The sequence below is a fragment of the Erinaceus europaeus genome, chromosome 10 (genome assembly GCF_950295315.1).
Source record: "Erinaceus europaeus chromosome 10, mEriEur2.1, whole genome shotgun sequence".
Lineage (NCBI taxonomy): Eukaryota > Metazoa > Chordata > Mammalia > Eulipotyphla > Erinaceidae > Erinaceus > Erinaceus europaeus.
The window spans coordinates 85,608,784-85,630,854 of NC_080171.1; the positions used below are offsets into that span (position 1 = coordinate 85,608,784).

The following is a 22,071-nucleotide window of genomic DNA, read 5'->3' on the forward strand; positions in this document are numbered from 1 at the left end:
AGTGGCGGCAGTTTCTCTTCCATGTGCTTCTAAGGAGTACCTCCAATCACATTCTGTACTTCCACTTGTTTAGGAATAAACTGAGAACTTCCCAGCAGAACAAAAAAGGGATGGTGTGGGGGTGGGGGAGGCTCAGTAAACTTACATGATTCCTTGAGGAAGTTGGGATCTTGGATCTTATAATAGTCTCTGGTTGAAAGGAGGAAAGAAAAAAGAGGGAAGCATGGTAGGAGGGAATGAAACAATGAGAGAGAAACTGCCATTTATTGAGTATTTATGACAGGTAGGCACACATTGTTTATCTATTTCACAGATGCTATCTTATTTTGTTTCTACTACATTCCAAAGAAATAAGTTGCTATTTTAGAGATAAAGAAACTGAGGTTTTCTGAGAAGTTGTCCCTTCCTAATTCACATAAGTAATGTAGTTGAATCAGTAAATGAAGCCAAGCTTTATTCTCCAGTATTCCATCCTGCAAAGCAAGAAATCCTAACATTATAAGTAATGAACACATACTATACATGCAGAACTTATTCCTTGGTGAAAGGGAGAATTTTGCAAAGCCCTGGCAAGTGTCAAAAGGTCAGAGGTATGGTCTAGTCGTCCTGGTGGATAGAATGAATAATATATGCCTGGAAAGGGAATCACAGATAAAGAGATGTGTCCAGATTTCGGTGGTCTCTTGTGGTCATGCTTATGCATTCACTCATTTGGTAATTTGATCATCTCATTACAAATATTAACACAATTCCCCATCAGAACTCCACATCTCATCCCCTCCCCTGATAGCTTTCCTATCCTTTATCCCTCTGGAAGTATGGACCCAGGGTCATTATGGGGTGCAAAAGGTGGAAGGTCTGGTTTCTGTAATCGATTCACCTCTGAACATGGGCATTGACAGGTCGATCCATACTCCCAGCCTGTCTCTCTCTTTCTCTAGTAGGGTGGGGCTCTGGGGAATCAGAACTCCAGGACACATTGGTGGGGTGTACCCCTCTTATGTTGTGTTTTTTGTTGGTGTTTCCTTTTCATAAATAAAAATTAAAAAAATATTGACACTCATTAAAAATACTGATTATGTAACTCTAAGTGTCAGGTATCCTTCAGACATAAAGTATATAAGGTAGATCATGCCTATAACTTTAAAAAAAATAGTCAAAAGAAAGCTAAAAGCCTGTTACCTGAAAACCAAAGAAAAATAAATTTTATCGTGTATTCCCCATGTAGAAAGTTGAATAACTCAAAGATGTAATCAAAGAGAAAAGAGGGCTTATCTTAGAATACATCAGGAGGGGTGCCAGATCTCTGTCTTAGGGTGGAGAGGTTCTTATATACTTTCTGCTCACCCTTTCTATGCCTCATCTTTTAGATAATCAGCTGTTTCTACTTTTGTCCCAAAGTCTATCCACCTTCTTAACCCATTGCCTTTTATTCAGTCACAGGGGTAAATAATGTTTGCTTATAGTTTTAAGGAGCAGGGGGATTTGAAGTGGAGTGTATTATTCAAAGTGTAGGCCTTGAAGTCAGGCAGATGTATGTTTCATTCCTGATTTCCATTGTCTGTTTGACCTCAGGACAGTTATTTATCTTCTTTATGCCTCAGTTTCCTCTCATGTAGATAAGGATAAAATCATACCTGTATTACTATGAGAATTAAATGAGGTGAAAGCTGACCACAGAGCATGAAGCATATTTGTATAATGGGGGATCTGAAGTGATGATAATGGTAGCATTGTGATGCTGATGATAGTAGTGGTAGTAGAGGTGATGACAGAATCACTGATAGTGATAATGGTAGTGCTAGGGGTGATATAATGGTGACAGTGGGGTGGGGATGTTAATGATGAGGATGGTAATTATGATGTTAGTAATGGTGGTGCTGTTGGTGCTGTTCCTGATGGTCATAAGAGCCAGGAAAACTATCACTGGAAATTGTCTTACAAAACCTAGTCTGGAAAAAAAAAAAGAATAGAAAAATAAAAGAAAACCTGGCCTGAGAGGACTTTGCCCATGTTAAAGACTAAAAGATTAACAAAACTAATTAGCTAACAATTTGAGGACTCCACCTAGGATTTCCCAGATTGTGTTGTAAATAGCCTTTAGTTTCTGCTATCTATTCCTTTTCCCAGCTCTCCTCATGGACAGAGAGGCTCTGTGGTGAGACAGGTGGGGCATGCAGCCCTGAGAAATAGTAGAAAATCCTAAATCCTTGGAAAGATAAATAGAGTCATGCAGATGGTATAAAATTCCCTTTTCTGAACTCATGTCAGGTAAACCTCAGCTGACAGAAACTTGTACAACAACGCTGAGTCACTCCTCCAGGTGGATTGAATTAGCTCTCATTTAAACAGGGGGAAGGAATGGGCATGAAGTCCCCAGTGGATCTTAATGTTGGTATTTTTGATTTCTTAAACCACTACCAAAGGCTCCTTCAAGATCCCTGAAATTTGGCCAGGAACAGACACAAAGATAAAAATCTAGTTAAAGTTTCCAAGAGAATGTAAACAGGTAATTCTCTCCACTTTGGGGCCTTGTGACTGGGAAGCAGAGGGAACAAAAGTAGCAGAGTTGAAAGAAACAGTGCAGCTACTCACAGTGTTTCGTTTTGTCAACATGCATTTGTTTCTGTGTTTTATGCCTGATCCTCCATGTATCAATGCAGAGACCTTGCCCTCAAGAACCTTTAAAGCTTTGATCTTATGTTGGCCATCTTTATACTTATATTTTAGTGGATTATCACAAGAGCTTTTGACATTTTCAGTATCTATTTCACAGACAGAAGCTAGTGTGTGTGTGTGTGTGTGTGTGTGTGATGAGACAGAGATAGAGAGAGGGTAGACAGTGCCAACAGATCCAGTAGGGAACTAGATAGCCAAGTTCACATTGAAAGAGTGGTTGCCAGATCTTCAAATTAAATTACTTGTCTAAGAACTTTAATTTAATACAATGTATACTAAACTAATTCTCCAAACTTGACTCCATGTTAGGCATTGTGAATGTTTGTTTTATGATGTAGAAGAGTAGAAGACAAGTAAAAGAAAACATTGTCCATTGGAAAAATCACTATTTTAAAATAAATGCATTCATTTGTACCATATATTTATTGGAAATTCTATATTTCAAGCAGAATACTAGGCATGAGAAATCCAAGGCTAAACTAGAAATACTACATAACAGAGAACAAAGACATTATGATTTCCTTTGCCTCAAGCTCACCAATAATCTTAAGTACCTTTTGACTCTTACAGAATTCTCTTTTTTATATTTATTCATTTCCTTTTTGTTGCCCTTGTTGTTTTTATTGTTGTTGTAGTTATTATTGTTGTTGTCGTTGTTGAATAGGACAGAGAGAAATGGAGAGAGGAGGGGAAGACAGACAGGGGGAGAGAAAGACACCTGCAGGCCTGCTTCATCACCTGTGAAGTGATGCCCCCTGCAGGTGGAGTGCTGGGGGCTTGAACCCGGATCTTCATGCTGGTCCTTGCATTTTGCACCATGTGTGCTTAACCTGCTGCACTACTGCCTAGCTCCTGACTCTTACAGAATTCTTCCCAGGTAGAGAATGGACTGGTCCTGTCAGTTTTCCATATTTCAAGCCATATGGCCATTCATTTAATTACAATTAATCTACTGGCCAAAGCAACCTTTTGTGGCTGGCTCCACAGCTGCCTTTCATTGAAAATCTAAACATATGCATCCAGGTCAATTTCATAGTTTTCAAGAAACCTTTGTAATGTAACTGGAAAAATGGGACGCTTATTGTGGAATAGAGGAGGGAACTTTTAGAACTAAATGTGTTAACTGTATGCCTGATTCTATTTCACTTCTCAAGTTTTGTTTGTTTTGTTTAATATTTACTTATTTATTTACTTTTGTTGCCCTTTTTTGTTATTGTTGTTGTAGTAATTATTATTGTTATTATTTATATCATTGTTGTTGGATAGGACAGGGAGAATTGGAGAGAGGAGGGGAAGACAAAGAGGAGGAGAGAAAGATAGATACCTGCAGACCTGCTTCACAGCTTGTGAAGCGACACCCCTGCAAGTGGAGAGCCAGGGGCTGGAACCGGGATCCTTACGCTGGTCCTTGCGCTTTGCCACCTGCGTTTAACCTGCTGTGCTACCGCCTGGCTCCTTGTCTTTGTTTTTTTATCATATGTTGGGTTATATGTTATGTGTTGTCTTAAATAATTTGCATAGGAATTACCTGATTTTCCACTTAACAACTATGCAGCTTTGGGGACTTTATTCTTAGGATGTGAGATTAATGCCCACCTCACCTTGCTGCATGAAGATAAAAAATAAATAAACAAGATGATGTGGAATGTACTTAATACCACATGTGCTCTCAGTATATTACAGTGCTTATTATAAAAATTACTATTGCTATTACAGAAAACTATGAATAAATCATATATATATATATATATATATATATATATATATAAAGTTTTTTCTCAAAACTGGGAAAAGCACCACAGAGGATGATGTCTTGAGGAAAATTAAAAGACAGCAAATGATTTATCTGATGACAGATGAGAAAGGGCATTTCAGTGAAGGAGAACAGCAAGTACACAGGCTCATATAATCTGATGGCAGGTGGAGGAAGGAAGGTTTTTTTGTGTCTCCAGTGTTGTAAACTAAAATTAGTTCATATTCTAGACCACTTCTCCCATATTTTAGTCTGTGTCAGAATCATTTGGGAGACTTATTTTTAAACTGTAGAATCCTAGAATCTCCTGTCAGGCACTCAAATTCATTAGTGATCTCAAGTGATCTGGTAAGACTAGTCCCTAGTGCATGTTTTGGAAGCATGGCCTACTCCATTTTCTCATCTTCCAATGTCATACAGCTTATCTTTATCTCTATCTCTCTCTATCTCTCCTGTCACAGTCTTTCCACCTTATCTGCAGATCAGGTATCAGCCAAGGCTTTTCTGAAGGACATTTCTGATCATATCTCTATCCTCCACTTCTTCTTATCTAGAGTCCTTATTTTTACCATGGAAATTGAACATCATGGCACTTACAGAGAACAGCAAGTTCTTGATTTTTTTTGGTTTGTTTTATTTATAAAAAGGAAACTGACAAAACTATAGGATAAGAGGGATACAACTCCACACAATTCCCACCACCAGAACTCCATATCCTAATCCCCTCCCCTGATAGCTTTCCTATTCTTGGGACTTGTTAATACAAGTACACAGGCAAATAGTCCATGCAAAATGCAAGGGTAGGGTCAGAAGTTGGAAGATCCAAGATGTGGAGTGTTGAATGTGGTGCCAACAAAGAGATGGCTGTCTCTCAGCTACTAACCCTTATGATCTTTCTTGTTTTTTCTCTCCACAGAGCGTTGTTTGTACGGCTGGTCTCAAGTGGTATCCTCATCCTTCTCTCATCCACTGTGTAAAGGGCTGTGAGGTGAGTCCCACAAAATGGTCTTACCTTATAATTGTTCATTTTTTTTTGTTAATCACTGATACTGTTTGCTGTGCAATAAATAGGTGCAAGTATTCTTTTAACAGATTTGTTGAGTAGAGATCACTAATTCTGTTTCATAATTCATGAAACTATGGCACAGGGGCAACAACAAATATGTTAAAAATAAATTTAATGGGTAATAGAATCAGAGTTCTAAGACAAGATTTTTCTAGCTTCAAAGCCTATGTTCAATATCATATTTCATCAGTTAAGGAGGATGGGAAGGAGACCATTTTGACCCAGCATCTATCGTACGCCTAGAATTTTACCAACATAATCATGCATAACCTTTACAGCCATTGTTTTTAACTTTTTACTTAACTGGTGACATTACTCTTAGGTCATTTTTTTTCCTTAGGTCATTTTTTGTTCTTTTTCTAAACACCTTTGTCATCCACTCCAACTTCAATCTCAGAAATAAAACAAATGCCTTAGACCCAACTATTGAGCTTACAAAGGAAGATCTTTTTTTTCTTTTTTTTTTTTTTTAAGAAGATCATTTTTGCCCCTTCATCCTATGACTTCACAATTAAACCAACCTCAGAATTTGGCATCACAGAGACTACTTTGTCAATTAGTATCATGATTGGGGAGGAGCAAGAGCAAGGCATTTGGGTGTCATGTCTATCCCCAAAGGAGTATTGTCCATAGAAACTAGACATATTTGTGTGCACCTCTCTGCCCTTTGTTTTTAGATAGTAGTGGAAGACTCAAATTCCATCTGGATAGTTTTCCACATCTGTACCCCCACCCCCAACTTTCCCCCAGAGTCTCTTGATGAAAATACATGTGAAAAGAACTAGACTATACTATAGGAAACTTTGCACTTGAAACTCTCATCAGAATTGTTCTTTGAGATGATCAAAACCTATCCTGTTAGTTTAAATATAGGAAAACTGAGACCTGGAGACCAAGTCTAAAATTGGATGAAATTTCAAAGCTTGAAAAGCTCTTAGTGTGACAGCCTTATTCACTCACTTTAAGGTTAGATCACTGTCAGAAAGCAAGGACCAGTAAGGTGATCACAGAGTGTAAGGTTGCACAGCATAGTATCCGTAGATCCAAAACATGAATTCAGGTCTTCTGATTCCCAAGCCACTCAGTCAACTCCTACCCATGAACCATCACTTGACCTGTGTCAAAAAATTGTTCCCGAGTCCCTAATTTATGTCTTTGTATTGGTTAGATATCTCCCATGACATTTTCTCAGGGCACTTGATACTATCCCAAGATTTAGCCAAGAACTCCATGATTGTTGCTTCTTTTCTTCTCTCTGGATCTGTCCAGCATTTCAGAAAAAGAAAGCTTAGGTTACCTGGGCTTTCATTCTGCTGAGCTGGCAGTCTGGGCAACTGGTGTGATGGCAGAATTTGATCCTTCTTTTGACTCAGCACCAGACCTGAGAGACCCTCACCTGTGAGGCTCTGAGACCTGTCAATGATATTTATAATTTTTGCCCTTGCAAGTGCCCCCCCCCCCCGTCTCTTTCATTCCTCCACTTAAAGATGATGGTTCTTTTTATCTGAGCTGGAAAAGTATGCATAGAAGAGACATGTAATAGCATTCAGCAAAGCTTCGGTAAACAAATGAGGGTATGATCACTTTGGACACAACTGGGGCCAGAAAGCAATAGAATCAGGATTCTTTTTTCAATCTGGGCTACACTCTGGACAATCTAGTTTGCAAACTCTCCCTTGAATTCAGCATTTGTATCTCTTCTAAGCATTCAGCAGTGGTCTTCATCAAGTAAAAATCCATCTGTTCTCTCCTAGATTTGCTGGCGTTATCTTATTGTCCTTTATGCAGTCAGACATATAGTCAGCTGTTGTTTGGCTAAATAAACAATTAAGAAGCATATCTGATAAAATTTTATTCAGATTGTCAGACATATTGGTAGAAAATTATGATATAAACATGGATGGTACATATTCATTGCTCATTATTGGTTGGTTGATTGATTGATTTTCAGATAGAGGTTAAAAGTCAGAAAGAGAGCAATACAGGGAGAAGGAAAAGAGGTACCATAGTACTGTTTCACTGCGCTTTAAGCTTTCCCTGTGCATGACACTACTCTATGGTGGCCAGGGTTCAAGCCTCATACCTAGCAAAGTGTATTCTTTCCCAGTTGAGCCATCTCCTGGCTCCCTAAAAAGAATTCTAAAATGATGTACCAAGAGCTATGACTAAAGCAAGTATAGGAAATAGTAGACACAAAGAGAATTGGGGGGATGTTAGGGGAAATATTTTGGAGGAGTGATATTTGAAGGATAAATTATTTGCCTAATCACATTATTAGAAGTATCAGCAAAAGAAATATGATAGAAATGATATCTAAGAACTAGTATTTTTTTTACATGTTCTTCCTTCTTTCCAGACATTCTCCATTCCACACTTCCATCTAATTAACTTTCACTCATCTTATGATGTGAGTTTAAAATATTTCCTCAGTATAGTTTATTGGAGCTCTTGAATTAGGTCATCCCCCCTCCCACCTCACCTGCTTACTTTCTTCTGTAGTTCTTACCATAGTTGAAACTGGTCAATTAGATATGCAGTTATTTGACTTAAGTCCACTGCCTCATTGGAGTGTAAGTTCTATAGGAATGGGAGCTCTATGTATATAGACTCACTATAATAATAATTTCATTATCAGCTCATAGTAGGTATTTAATACATAGTGGTGAATAGAAGAGCGATGGGGGGAAACCAGGCCTGGGTTAAGTGTAATGTACAAGGACCCACCCAAGGATTCCAGTTCAAGCCCCTAACTTGATACCTGCAGGGTGGTTGTTTCACAAAGCAGTGAAGCAGGTCTTCAGTTGTCTATGTTTTTCTTCCCCTCTCTGTCTTCCCTTCTTGTCTCAATTTCTCTCTGTCCTATCTAGTAACAACAGCAACAACAACAACAATGGAAAAAAGATGGCCACCAGGAGCAGTGAATTTGTAGTGTAGGCACCAAGCCCCAGCAATAACCCTAGAGACAAATAAATAATAAATAAATAAATAATAGAGGAAGGGATGGATAGATGGTTTCCAAAATGTTTGGATGAATGCACAGCACAGCTGCAGGAAAGAGCACTTTGAGGAGAGTAACTAGTGATAAAGCTGAAAATATTCCCGTCTGTTTTCAATTACCTAATTCAGGGAGAAATAATAGAATAAGGACTCTAAATTTCTTATTATTTATTCATATAAAATGAGAACCCCCTACTGGGCATTCGTGTACCCAGTTAAACACACAGGTTACCATGCTTAAGGAACCACATTAAAGCTTCCCTACCCTCAACCCCCACTTGCAGGGAGAAGCTTTAGAAATAGTGAAGCAGTGCTACAATTGCTTCTCCCTCTTTATATCCCCCTCCTCTCAGTTCTCTCTGTCCTATCAAAAATAAGAATAATAATTGGGTTTCAGGAGGAGTGGCTTGTTGTTTAGGCACTGAGCCCCAGTATGTTAATAAAATAAAATTGATTAAAATGAACTAAGACCCTTAATTCAGGAAGCTGTAAGTGGACTTAACTACTGACTGAAAAAACCTGTCATACAAGATTTTTCTCTCAGTGAAACCATACTGTGGTTGAGGAAAACTTGAGTGTATCAGAATCTTTATGAATGGTTGAAATGAGAAAAAGTTTAATGAAATGTTGGAATGTAAAATCAGATAAGTTGACTGTTCAGATTAGTGAGAGGACAGAGACAACTAAGCATTGAGAGGAGCCAGGCCCACTTACTTCAGTGTGCTAACAAGATCTTTTCTTTCTGCTTTTTTTGTCCCTTTATAGCCCTTCATGGGAGACAATTACTGTGACGCCATCAACAACCGAGCCTTTTGCAACTATGATGGTGGGGATTGCTGTACCTCTACAGTGAAGACCAAAAAGGTAGGCCATTGCTCCACTTGGCAACCACCTTCTCCTATGGACCTCTCCAACTGACTTGGCTAGGGTCATCCCTCATCTTTTTTTTTTTAATTTTATTTATTTATTACCTTTTGTTGCCCTTGTTGTTATTTTATTGTTGTTGTTACTGATGTCGTTGTTGTTGGATAGGACAGAGAGAAATGTAGAGAGGAGGGGAAGACAGAGAGGGGGAGATAAAGACAAACACCTGCAGACCTGCTTCATCGCCTATGAAGTGACTTCCCTGCAGGTGGGGAGCCAGGTACTTGAACTTGGATCCTCACGCCGGTCCTTGAGCTTCACTCCATGTGTGCTTAACCTACTGCGCTACCGCCCGACTCCCCATCCCTCATCTTATACAACCAATTGTCCTCATTTTGTGCTAACCCTTGCTTACAGGTTTTATTGACTCAGATGCTTTTCCTTTTCTTTTTTTCATTCTTCTAGATAGTCGTTGAGGTATATGGCATGTGCTGGACCCTTACTTGGTTGTAGAAACATCTGTGAGTTGTCTTTGCAAGTGTGATCCCATACCCTCAAAGCTTAGTTAGATGTGGGAACAGACAAATACATGATGACTACGTATATTAAAAAGGAAAGGGCAGAGCATGACCCAGATTCAAACCTGGCCCCCACTGTACAGGGTTTAGTGTTTAGTGTTGTGGTGTCTTTCCATCTTTATCTTTGAATTTCATTTCATTTATTTGTTTATTTTGCCAAAGCACTACTCAGTACTCAGCTCTGGCATATGGTAGTAGAAGAAATTGAACCTGGATCCTTGGAGCCTCAGGCATGAGAGTCTTTTTGCATAACCACTATGCTATCTACCCTACCCCCTCTCTGAATTTTAGTCTCTGTCTACAAAAGTCAGCCAAGAATGGTGAAACTGTATTCTGAAGAAGAACAAGATGAAAAAAAAAAAAAAAAAAAAAAAGGAAAGACAGGCTTCTATAAAAGGGGTTGCAGAAGTCTATGCAGAGGAGTAAAGAGGCAATGCTAAAATATGAAGCATTGGGGAAAGATGCAAAGATAAATCCAGGAAATACTGCCTATCACTGGAGGCTGGCATGTGACATCCCATAGAGAATCTGTGTTTTTAGGGGCTATAGGTAAATCCAGTAAGAGAGGAAAGTCATTCTCAACAAGGTCAATTATGACTTTTGACCTTTTTGTTTGTTTCTTTTGTTATCACTAGTACATCACTGTTCTGAACTGACATTTTTAGTGAGAGAGAAAGAAAGGAGAGAGAGATAGAGAGATAGAGAGAGAGAGAAACTACAGCACCAAAGCTTCCTCCAGTGTAGTGGAGGTTAGATTCTAACAAAGTCATGCAATAGACAAAGAAAGCACACTGTCAAAGTGAACTACTTTGGTGGCCCAGATTTTGATAATTATAGAGTGTCTTTTGTTTTTACAATTTTTAGAATTATAAGAAATGGTTCATACCTCCTCTTTTCTATTCTAATGGCATTATAAATGCAATCTTCATTTTTCCATGTGTGTTAAAAGATACCCTTCTTGAAGCCAGGTAGTGGTAGAACACACACATCAGGGGCCAGGTGGTGGCACACCTGGTTGAGTGCACATGTTATAGTGCACAAGGACCCAGGTTCGAGCCCCTGATCCCCACCTGCAGGGGGAAAGCTTCACAAGTGGTGAAGCTGTGCTGCAGGTGTCTCTCTGTCTCTCTCCCTCTCTATCACCCCCTCCCCTCTCAATTTCTGACTATATCTATCCAACAAATAAGGATTAAAAAAATTTTTTTTTTAAAAAGAACACACACACATCACCATGTGAGAAGACATGGATTCAAGCCCCTAGTCCTCACCAGCAGAGGGAAGTTTCACAAGTGGTAGAACAGTGCTGCAGGTATCTGCCCTCCTCACTCCTCCCTCCCTCTATCTATATATATCTCTTCCTTTCTGTTTGTCTTTTTATTGAGGTTAACACTTTATAGTCATTGACATATAAGTGTAATTTCATTATGCACCAAGACACTAGTTTCTTCACCCTCTATCAAAAGAGAAAAAAGTGGTAGGCAGCAATGATAGAGACACTGAACCCCCAGCAGTAACCCTGGTAGGAAAAAAAGGAGAAAGAAAAAGAAAAGAAAGAAAAACTACCTTCTTCCAATTCCACTTTAGCATTTCTCATTCTGCTAAGCAAGGATGCAGAATGCAGGTGACCAAGTTTCCTTGAATGTAAGAACGTTCAATCTTTGTGAATAAGAACTCACAAATATGTGAGTCTTTGTAGATCTAGTACTGAACCAGAGTGTATGTACATAGCAATGTCCAGCCAGACACACCGCCTGGCTTTGTAGACCCAAAGCCTATTAGGGCAGGTAAGCATTAAGCAGTGAATTAGACAACTACACATACACTCATCTTTGTACAAGGAGAAATGAAATAAAGGGACTGGAATTTTATGGAGAACAGGATGAAGGTTGCAGAAAGTGTTCCTGGGTAAGGAACATTTATACTGAGACCGGAAAGATGACTAGTTTTCTTGGTGAAGGTGAATGGCGGTTGGTGGAGGACTGGAGAGAACTGTTAAAATTATTTGTGAAATAGAGAGACAAAGACCACTTTTGTGGTGCATATGGCTTTTCCATAGGTAATAATAATTGCTTGAAAAATGTTTGTAGATTTTTGCAGATTTGAAATTCCTCAAATTGTGATTTGTGAAGAAATGCATTTCAAATCAAAGTTAGACTTCTTACCAGTTTAACTTCAAGATAAATTTCAATTTCAACCTTCCTACTCTTTTTTTTAATGTGCTTATCCTCTGATCTCAGCATCAGGCTGGTTTATAGAAATACTATGTAGAGAAAACAAATTAATATACACTCCTTTGTGAACACTATGTGGAAACTCTCAGTTTCCCACTCTCCAGTCTCATTCACTCTTCACAGGTCACTGTTATCCCCGTTGCCCCCGCCCAAAACCAGTCTAAGCTCAGAGTATATATATAGGACTAGCTTCAGCTCATGTGGCTGCAAGGCCCAAATTCAAACCCAGTTCTTCCCATCTCAAAAGTCCAGTTCTTTGTCCTACAAAAGGCTGAGTCTCAGGACAGGGATTCAAGTAGCAATGGGACTTGTTCTCAGCATACCTGGGCATGACTCTTCCACTTCCCAAAGTCTGGGTGAATAGACTATAAGGAATCTGGGTATCATACCCTTCCCCTGGGTAAAAGTCAAAGCGATTTTTCCACCCAGTATCACAGACAGGGTGGGGAGCAGCTGAGACTCCTAGTCTCGCCAGTCATCTCTGATGCCTCAGATAGGAGTTAGCCCTAAGTGGATCAGAAATCCTACTTTCTGTCTTCAGTTTTCTTCCATAGAAGGAAATCTCTCAGGTCAAGAGAGGGACCAGAGACTGGCATTTTTTCTTTCATTCCTCTTCTCTAACCTCTATGCAGCCCTCACCAATACTCCTGAATTCAGTCCTATATGATGGGAGGTCATTATCTATAAGAATCCATATAGGCAATCATAACCATATTGATAGTGCATATTTGCTTCATGCAAATTACATGTAATTCACAGTAGTAGATTCTACTAACTGAGCACTTACGTGATTGACCATTGGTCAGAAATCTTTGTGTATACTTTCTGAAATAGACTTCTCCAGAACAACCCACATAGGTATAAAATTGAAGCTCTGAATGGTGAAATCATTTATGTGAGGTGACAGGATGGCATATAGGATTTAGGATTTCTAATTCCAATCTAATAATAGCAACTATAATTTATCAAGAGCTTATTATTTGCCAGGCACTGTGTTAATTGCTTTTCCACGTGTCATTTTGTTTCATCAGCACACTAGCCCTGCTGTAGGTTTTGTCTGTTCATCTTCATTTTATAGACATGAAACTGAGGCTATAAAGTCATACAACCAGTAAGTGGTAATAGTTGAAATGCAAACCAAGTGAACCCAAGCTGCAGAGTTCCTTTCCCCAAAGTCCTATCCCAAACATGTAGCTGCAGGAGGCTTGTTGTCTTATTCTTTTCCTGGTTATGGGGCTTCTTACTTCATGATCTGCCTGGACTGGAGTTCTGCTATGAACTTCCAAGCCCATGGCTGAGCACTCAGTATCTTCTGCAAACCTTCCTTCTTGCCAGCCCTCCACCTACATTTCTTCCTGGTCCCCAGGCCTGGGGCCTCCCAGCCACTTGGCCCAGAATGATGTCTGTCTGCTCTCTCCATCCTTCCTCCCCTTGTTTGTCTATACAGACACCAGCTGTTCCCCACATCTGCCTTGTGGGTGACCTGGTCCTGGTTGGCAGACAAGAGCAAGACAGTGCAGGAAACTCTGTCTGACAGTGGTGACCAGTTTCCCACCCAGACACCTGTCTGCAATGCAAGGCAGACAGGAAGGGGCAAGACTCTCAGCTTCCTAGTATGTCTGTCTATTATTTTCCTGCTGGAGCTTTGAGGAGTCTTGAATGGAGAAAAGATTTCCAGGACAGTTGCTTTCAGTAGTTTTCCCTCATGACAAAAAAAAAAAAAATGTTAATAGTTGGAATCTCTCTAACAATGCATATTTGGGGATCATAAGGAAAGAAGGTGAAAAAGCTCGACATATTCAGTATGCTAAGGTCTTCTGAGGTGTAGTGATCTAGAATATTAGTTATGTTATGATTCAGGTAGCTGCTTAGAGACAGATTCTGGAAGATATCTGGGGGGCTGAACTCTAGCCTCAGTTCTATGACTTAGTTCTATAGTGTTGGGCAAGCCTAATTTACCTCCTGATATTTGGATTTGATAAATATCTAAAGACTGCACATGATTTTCAACTTGAAGACTAGTCTAGAAAATAAAAGAGATAAGTCCCAGAAATATGTCTCAGCACATTATATAATATGGTTTCCACACTTATTTGTCAAATTTAAATGAAAAATATGAATTCTTAGAAAAAACTGGTAAACCCAAATGTAGTCTACTGGTCTAAGGATTCTCTAGGGTATGAGAAGATATTCCATCACTAGATGTACCACACAATTTTCTTCACCAAGTGGAGCATGAGTTGGATAGTGTGTGTCAAGACTGGGAATATTAACAAGCAGAATGGTTCTTTCAAAAACAATTAAGATGCTATATACTCTCTAATGCAGTGCCTTTCTATGCCCTTCAGTTTTACTAAGAGTCTTAGTTTTACTAAGAAGAAGAAAAAAAGTCCTTCCAATGATCTACAAGACTCTATGGGTTCTATCCACCCTTCCCAGACACACCCCACTGATGGTATCCACTATCACTCTCCAACGTAATTCCAAACTTTGGGTTTCTTGCTACCTCTTCTTTAGGCTAAATGACACTTTTTATGACACTTTTTTTTTTATCTTTGTCACTGACTATTTCTTTGGTTTGAAACCTTCTCCACTCATTATTATGACTCACTCTCTCACCTCCTCCAAGTCTTGTCTAAACATTATGTTTTCAATGAATGAGCCCCACCCTGACCACCCACCTTACATCACCACTGGCACTTCCACACACATTTGCTTTGGCTCCCAAATTTTTCTTCCTTTCACAACATGCATTTCTTTGGCATATACTATAAAATGTGTTCATTATTTATTATCTGGCAATGCCTATTCCCTTTTGCTGCTGAAATGAAAATTCATGAGGGCAAAGGCATGCATCCATTTTGCTCACTGCTATACCCCAAGTTCTGATGCTATGAGATACATACAATGGGTGCTGGTTCATGAGTAAGGCGGACATTCTTCCAGCCATGCTGAGTTCTGTCTATGTCTTGCAGACTACTGTCTAATCACTTAAAGTATATTATATGCCAATTAAGATGCAGAAAGTAAGAAGGGTCATTGAAACTTTGAAAGAGAACACCAGAAACAAAATACTAAAAGTACAGTAGCTGTTCCTTGGTGAAAGGAGAAGAGAAACATCTGAGATAGAGGTGAGATAGAAGAGTACTTCTGGAAGAGGACTGAGGACTTTGTCTGTACAGAGACCCAACCTGAAGGAAATATTTCAGTACAAGAGGGGAAGGAGTAAGGCATGAGCGTAGAGGAATGAACAGGATTTTATAAGCTAAAGCCAGGTATTTGAACTTCATCTGGGAGCATTAAGTCATTTTAAACACTGAACTGGCCTAGAGAACCCTGAAAGGCTTCCTGAAAAAAAGAATCCATGTTTTTAACATTGAAGATTACTGAGAGGGATTACTGAGGGCTACAAAGATTTGTCTAAACACTCCTTACTATTATGATTCCTTATTATGATTTTTTTTCCCAATTGAGGCATAGGCTTGGCTTTTGTAAGTGAAAAAACTAGCCACCCATTTTAGCTTGAGTCTATGAAGAAGCCAGATATCACCAAAATTTCTTACCATAACCACTATCAAACATCATCATGCCTCATCACCTTTACTTCCAGTAGAAGTTATCATCTGGGAGTCAGGCAGTAGCACAGCGGGTTAAGCATATGTGGCGCAAAGTACAAGGACTGGTGTAAGGATCCTGGTTTGACCCCCGGCTGCTCACCTACAGGGGACTCACTTCACAGGTGGTGAAGCAGTTCTGCAGGTGTCAGTCTTTCGCCCTCTCTGTCTTCCCCTCCTCTCACCATTTCTCTCTGTCCTGTCCAACAACGATGACATCAGTAACAACCATAATAACTACAACAATAAAACAGCAAGGGCAACAAAAGGGAATAAATAAATAAATAAATATTAATTTAAAAAAAGAAGTTATCATCTGTTGAGTACAAAGGCCACCATGAATTGTCCCAAAATGTTCTTTTTTTTTATGAATTATTAACTTTACCCAGAATACTTAAAGGTAGCATGATCTTTGTTGCAAAAGGATATTAACTCTGAACTGGAAAGGAAAACAAAAATTAGCTATCTCTATTTGCAGATGACATGATACATCAAAAGCCTTAAAGACTCCAACATAAAAACTTAATTAGAAACTTTCAGTTAAGTGTCAGGATTGTGGGCATTTTGTACACAAGCAATGACTCAAAGAGTAGGGTGTTCAAGGAAGCAATCTCATTCACATTTGAACCAAAAAGAGATAATATATCTTGGAGTAAATCTAACAGAACAGGTGAACAGACACTACAGTGAAAACTATAGACCATCATAGTTCATTGTTAAGAGAAATAGAGGTAAAAAGAAATGGGAGGATTTAATTTTTTTTATTGTTATTAGCATAGAGAAATTGGCATGCAAATAGAGAAGTAACTTGCTGAATAAAGTTCACTAAGTCAAGGAACCAAATTATTTCAAGTTTCCTTCTCATCTAGGCTAGATACCTTCCTTCCTTTTGCTCATGTTCTTTTTTTCCATTTTGTCCTATTCTCATCCGTATTTCAACATGCCTTATACTAGGCATGTACATGCCACCTAACTCCAAGGATCTCATCAGAAAAGGACTCACACTTGACATGACATAATAGTTTATTTGGTCTCTTGACATCTTCCTGTCAACACTCTGAGGACCCTGAGGGCCAGTGTCCCTCAATGAGCAGGTGAGCAGTCAAGCCTTTCTGAGCTTCAGTTCAAGATGCTTCTTGTTTCTCCTGCTGCTTACTGTCTGTCTCTTTCTTCCCTGTTAAGTCTGAGTCAGAATCCAGGCTCTTCCTACCTTCCAAACTCAGACAAGACCTGTAGCCAGGCCCTTGTGGTGCAATTGTCTGGGTTGCGTTCCTGAGCTGCTCACACATGTGGAGGAAGGTGTCAGCTTGGGCAGTAGGGAAAAGCCCCAGTATCTCAGCAGCATCTCCAGCCTAGAGCAAAAAAAGGGAGAGAATCCTGGCTCACAGTCATTGACCTGGGCTTGCTGACAGAATCTCTGGGTGGGTGGCCAAGCCATTTATGGCATAGCTTTGCCACATGGTGCTGGGAATCCCAGGTATAAACACTGGCCACCATGGTGTTTGTGCTGTGGGTGGTAGATTTCCTTGGGAGGCTATCTGTGAGAGAAGGTGGGAGGCTGCTTGAAGACTCTGGAAATTCAAAAGTAAGACTCAAAGCTGACTTTATCAGGACGTGCCTCTTCTTTCCATGTCCCAGTTTCCTTCCCTGTGAAAAGGGGACACTGACTCCTATTCCACTTGCCTCCTGTGGGGAAAGAGAGGGCAGGACTAAGGAGTGGTTGCAACAGGATGTAGATCCCATGCTACCTGACAAAAGAGATGACTCTGCTTTGTGCGTCTTGGTTTTCTCTAAGATACACAGTAGTTGAGTCCAAAAAACCGTCTTACTTAGGTTGCTAAGAAGAGAGAGTGTGATGCACCTTGATTTAACTCGGTGCCAGTGCTGGACATATCATGAGGGGTAAAAGGCTATTGTTTGGCTATTAAAAAGACAAAATACCAATCATTTTGGTCAGGGTGTCCATATACCTACCCTCTTATTGAAAAGCTATGTTTGGAGTGGGTCTCAGGATTTTTCCTCATCTATTAATTGATCAGAGCAAATGTACTTTGTTTTCTTTTTTGTTGTTAATTTTTTGGTATTATCTTTATTTATTTATTGGATAGAGATAGCCAGAAATTGAGAGGGAAGGGATGATAAAGAGGGAGAGACAGAGAGACACCTGTAGCACTGTTTCACTGCTCATGAAGTTTACCCTGCAGGTTGGGACTGGGGGGTTGAAGCAGGGTCCCTGTGCACTGTAAAATGCACGCTCAACCAGGTGTACCACCATCCAGCCCCCTGTCTTGTTTTCTACATCCTGGTGCTTCTACTCACTACTTTCAGGATGAACAACTAATCACAATGACATCAGGAGGTTGTGCAGAGTCAAAGAGTTGGCATGTGGAACTTATTCAGCATAGGAAGGCCCTTTAGAAATATTAATGTGGGGAGTCGGGCTGTAGTGCAGCGGGCTAAGCGCAGGTGGCGCAAAGCACAAGGACTGGCATAAGGATCCCGGTTCGAACCCCGGCTCCCCACCTGCAGGGGAGTCGCTTCACAGGCGGTGAAGCAGGTCTGCAGGTGTCTATCTTTCTCTCTTCCTCTCTGTCTTCCCCTTCCTCTCTCCATTTCTCTCTGTCCTATACAACAACAACAACAATAATAACTACAACAATAAAACAACAAGGGCAACAAAAGGAAATAAATAAATAAATAAAATAAATATAAATTAAAAAAAAAAAGAAATATTAATGTGAGTAAACTGGTGTGCACTATTGTGAACCTGTGTGAACAGTCTTCCGAGTCTCTCCCAGTTCCAATTTAGGCATAACAGGGAAAGTCAGCACAGAGAATTAAGCAACATTTCCATTTTCCTCTTCCCAGTTGTAGTTGTTTGATCAGAAAGGAAACTGGTGGCTAGAAGCGATCCCAGGCATATTCTGAATAAGCCATTCAAAAAGATGGAAGAGGAGGATAGCTGAACATTCTTTGAGACCCCCATAGGCTGGTTTGAAGACAATATTCTTTTGCTAACTCCTTTCTGGATCCCTGTGAGGTCTTCTTAATGGTGCCATCATCTTATAGTTGTGAGGTGTAGGGTGCATGCTCCAAGGACATGCCAAACATTAAGCCATGCATGTATGGAACTCAAACCTGAACCCACTTGTCTTCCTCTCAAGAAAGGGCTCAGTAAATACAACTGAATTTGCTAGCATGTACTAGAGACATGGACCTTCCTCTTGAGATGAAACCTTTCAAACTATGTGTCCTCATTGTGTTTCATTTTCTTTAATTTTGTTTGTTCCTTTGAATTTCCACTGTGTTTATCACTGGAGCTCAGTGCCTACATGATATATCTACTGATTCTGGTAGCCATTTATTTTATTTTATTTTATTTTATTTTATTTTATTGATTTTAATAGAGACAGAAAGATATTGAGAGAGGGGATAGAGAGAGGAAGAAAGACACACACACCTGGAGGAATACTTTACTACTTATGAAACTTTCCCAGTGCAAGTGGGGACCAGGGTCTCAAATCCAGGTCCTTGCACATGCTGACATGTGTGCTCAGTGGGGTATGCCACTACAGAGTCCCTGATTGGGTTTCTTTCCCAGGAGGATATTCTTGATTTGGAAGCACACAGTCCCCACAAAGACATGGAGGTTGAAAAACAAAATTTCCCTGAACAAAAAATATATTTAATTGAAACATTATGACAGTGCAATGGAGAAGTCACAGCACCAAACTCCCATGAATTTAAATTGAAAAGATCTAAATTCATTGTGTGATTTACACCTTAGTAAACAGGAATAATAATGATAATAGTAAAAGACCTACATTTCTCTGACTTAGAGAAGAGACATATATTTTTTGCATAGAAAAATGTGTCTCAACTTTTTTGACAACCCATATATAGTCCAGCACTGAAAATTTGTCAATCACCATGTTCTGGATGTTTTTTTTTGTGGGGGGAGTTCTTTCACCTGTCTTTCACCACAACCTCAGAAAGTATGTGCCTTCACTATTCCCACTAAACTAATTAACAGAGACTAAAAAATCTGGTCCTCTGCTTAAGCTCACACCATAAGTAGGTGAAAGAACTGGGATTTGTACTTAAATCTACTATTCATTCTTTCATTTTAAGTTTTTGCAGAATTGCAGCAAGAAAGAGGTTTTTTTAGGGAAGGAGAAAAGGAAGAAGGAAAGTGAGGGGACGAGAGAGAGTATGAGAGAGAGAGAGAAGAGAGATAATAAAGCAGAGAGAAGCAATGTTTGGATATAGAGAATGAGTCTGAAATCTAGAAAGACAAAGATGCTCTTTGAGACTGTAGCACTTGGATACCCTGCCTAGGCAGGAGGCGAATGAGGTCATTAAATCCATCTGCGCAGATGGGGGACCCTCTAGGGAAAGTTATATGCAAATGTCATGATGCAATGAGGTGAAATCCACTTGCTTTTGCCTAGGCTGGGGCTCAAGCAGGGACTACACTGTGCTCTTTGGAAAGTCAGATCATCTGCTTCACAGGGAAAACAGTTACTTTGTTGAGCATTTTCTACCAGTGTCTAGAAAGGAAAGCCAGCTCAAGGTCAGAGAGCATGTGAAGGGATGGACTAGAAACTGAAACTCTGGCTTCATTATTTTTTTTAATGTTCAACATATTTTTTATTTTTGTTATTTTTTTTTTTCAATTTTTCCCCCAATCCAGACATGTTGACTTATTAAAGTTTTACATTATCCATTCTATCTAATGGTACAATGCACTCAGAGATCCTTCAGATACATTTTGAGCAAAACCTCTATCTGAAATATTCCTCATTAGGATCTCAGTTTCTGCTAGCAGATGATCTGAGCTTGCCCAAGTGCAGGCCTTCTTGGAAAGTGTTTTTTTTTTTTCTAAAGTGTTTTTGGGCCAGATGGTGGATCGCCTTGTTGACTGCACATGTTACAATGTTCAAGGACTCAGGTTCAAGCTCCTGGTCCCCACCTGCAGGGGGAAGCTTCACAAGTAGTGAAACAGGGCTGTATGTGTCTCTCTGCCCCTCTCCTTCTCTATCTCCCCTCTTCCTCTCAATTTTTGGCTGTTTCTATCCAGTAAATAAATAAAGATAACAATATTTTTAAGTGTTTTAGTGACCAGGAAAATGACCAGCAAGTAGAACACAGGACTTGCATGTGTGAGGCTCAGGTTAAATCCTTAGTACCACATATGCTGAAGAGGAGTAGTGCTCTGGTCTGATTGTCTTCTCACTAAATAAATACATTTATTACAAATGTCTTCTCAATATGGAAGGTGCTATAATAATCATCGTGATGATCTTGATAAATTCTATCACAAGTTTAGCAAGAAGCAAAATAATGATTTAAATTTGAATCTGATGCCAGCTTCCAAGTCCAATAATCCCCCTGCTTGAATTGCCCTTCTGAAATATACTGTTCCAGACCCAACCATGATTCACCTTTCTTTCTTTCTGCAGGTCACCCCCTTCCCTATGTCCTGTGATCTACAAACTGACTGTGCTTGTCGGGACCCCCAGGCTCAAGAACATAGCCGGAAAGATCTCCGGAGATACAGCCATGGATAGGGAAGGACAAGGTGTTTTCAAAGAATTCCCAGTGCCAGGACCCGCATCCCTTTGGTATTGATTTCAGTCAGCTGCTCAATGGAATGGCCTCTCCACACCAGGGATCCTTAGCACCCAACCAATCTGCCTTTAATTTCACCCAGGAAGGACTCATGGTGGGGCCACATGAACCAAGCCTCACCATGTCGAATGATGGAATGGAATTCCATCCTAAAGTCATAGATGGATTGCATATACATTGTGCAGTCCCAGAGCCTCCTAAAATCTAACCATACGACCACAGCAAGAAATATGTTCTGTACCTAGGAGTGTGTGCATCTGTGGTTAGTATATATGCATGCATATGCATCTGTACAAACAGATCTATGTGAGGGCAGTTTTGGAGACTGAGCAGAGACTGGAACAAACACAATCTTGCACTTCCAAGTTCTTAGCCAACTATGTCTTTGGGAATAAGAGAATTATACAATGATTAAGATCAATTGTTGAGATGCTGATAGCTCACACCCTGTAGCGTGGACTATGTAAGGCGTGCACAGTTGTGTATTCCTTTGGGATTGGAAATGAAATAATTTCTGATGAGCTACATTTTAGGGAACTAGGAAGAGGTAAAGAATCCAAGGCATGTAAAGCTCCCCGATTATTCTGCTGCCATGGGGTATTCTTATCAGTTCTGGGGTTTAAAGTCAATCTGGAAATGGCTTAAGATTATAATGTCA

General features: G+C 39.8%; 1 protein-coding gene across 1 annotated transcript in view; it reads left to right on the forward strand.

The window, feature by feature from the left end:
- Nucleotides 1–21,653, forward strand: part of PAPPA (pappalysin 1) — a 304,579-nt gene extending 282,926 nt beyond the window's left edge. Inside the window, exons 20-22 of the mRNA XM_007521940.3 lie at nucleotides 5,349–5,420; nucleotides 9,261–9,359; nucleotides 21,245–21,653. Of these exons, the coding sequence (XP_007522002.2) occupies nucleotides 5,349–5,420; nucleotides 9,261–9,359; nucleotides 21,245–21,352 (279 nt within the window). The 3' untranslated portion in view covers nucleotides 21,353–21,653. The remainder of the gene's footprint in view (nucleotides 1–5,348; nucleotides 5,421–9,260; nucleotides 9,360–21,244) is intronic.
- Nucleotides 21,654–22,071: the final 418 nt, after the last annotated feature.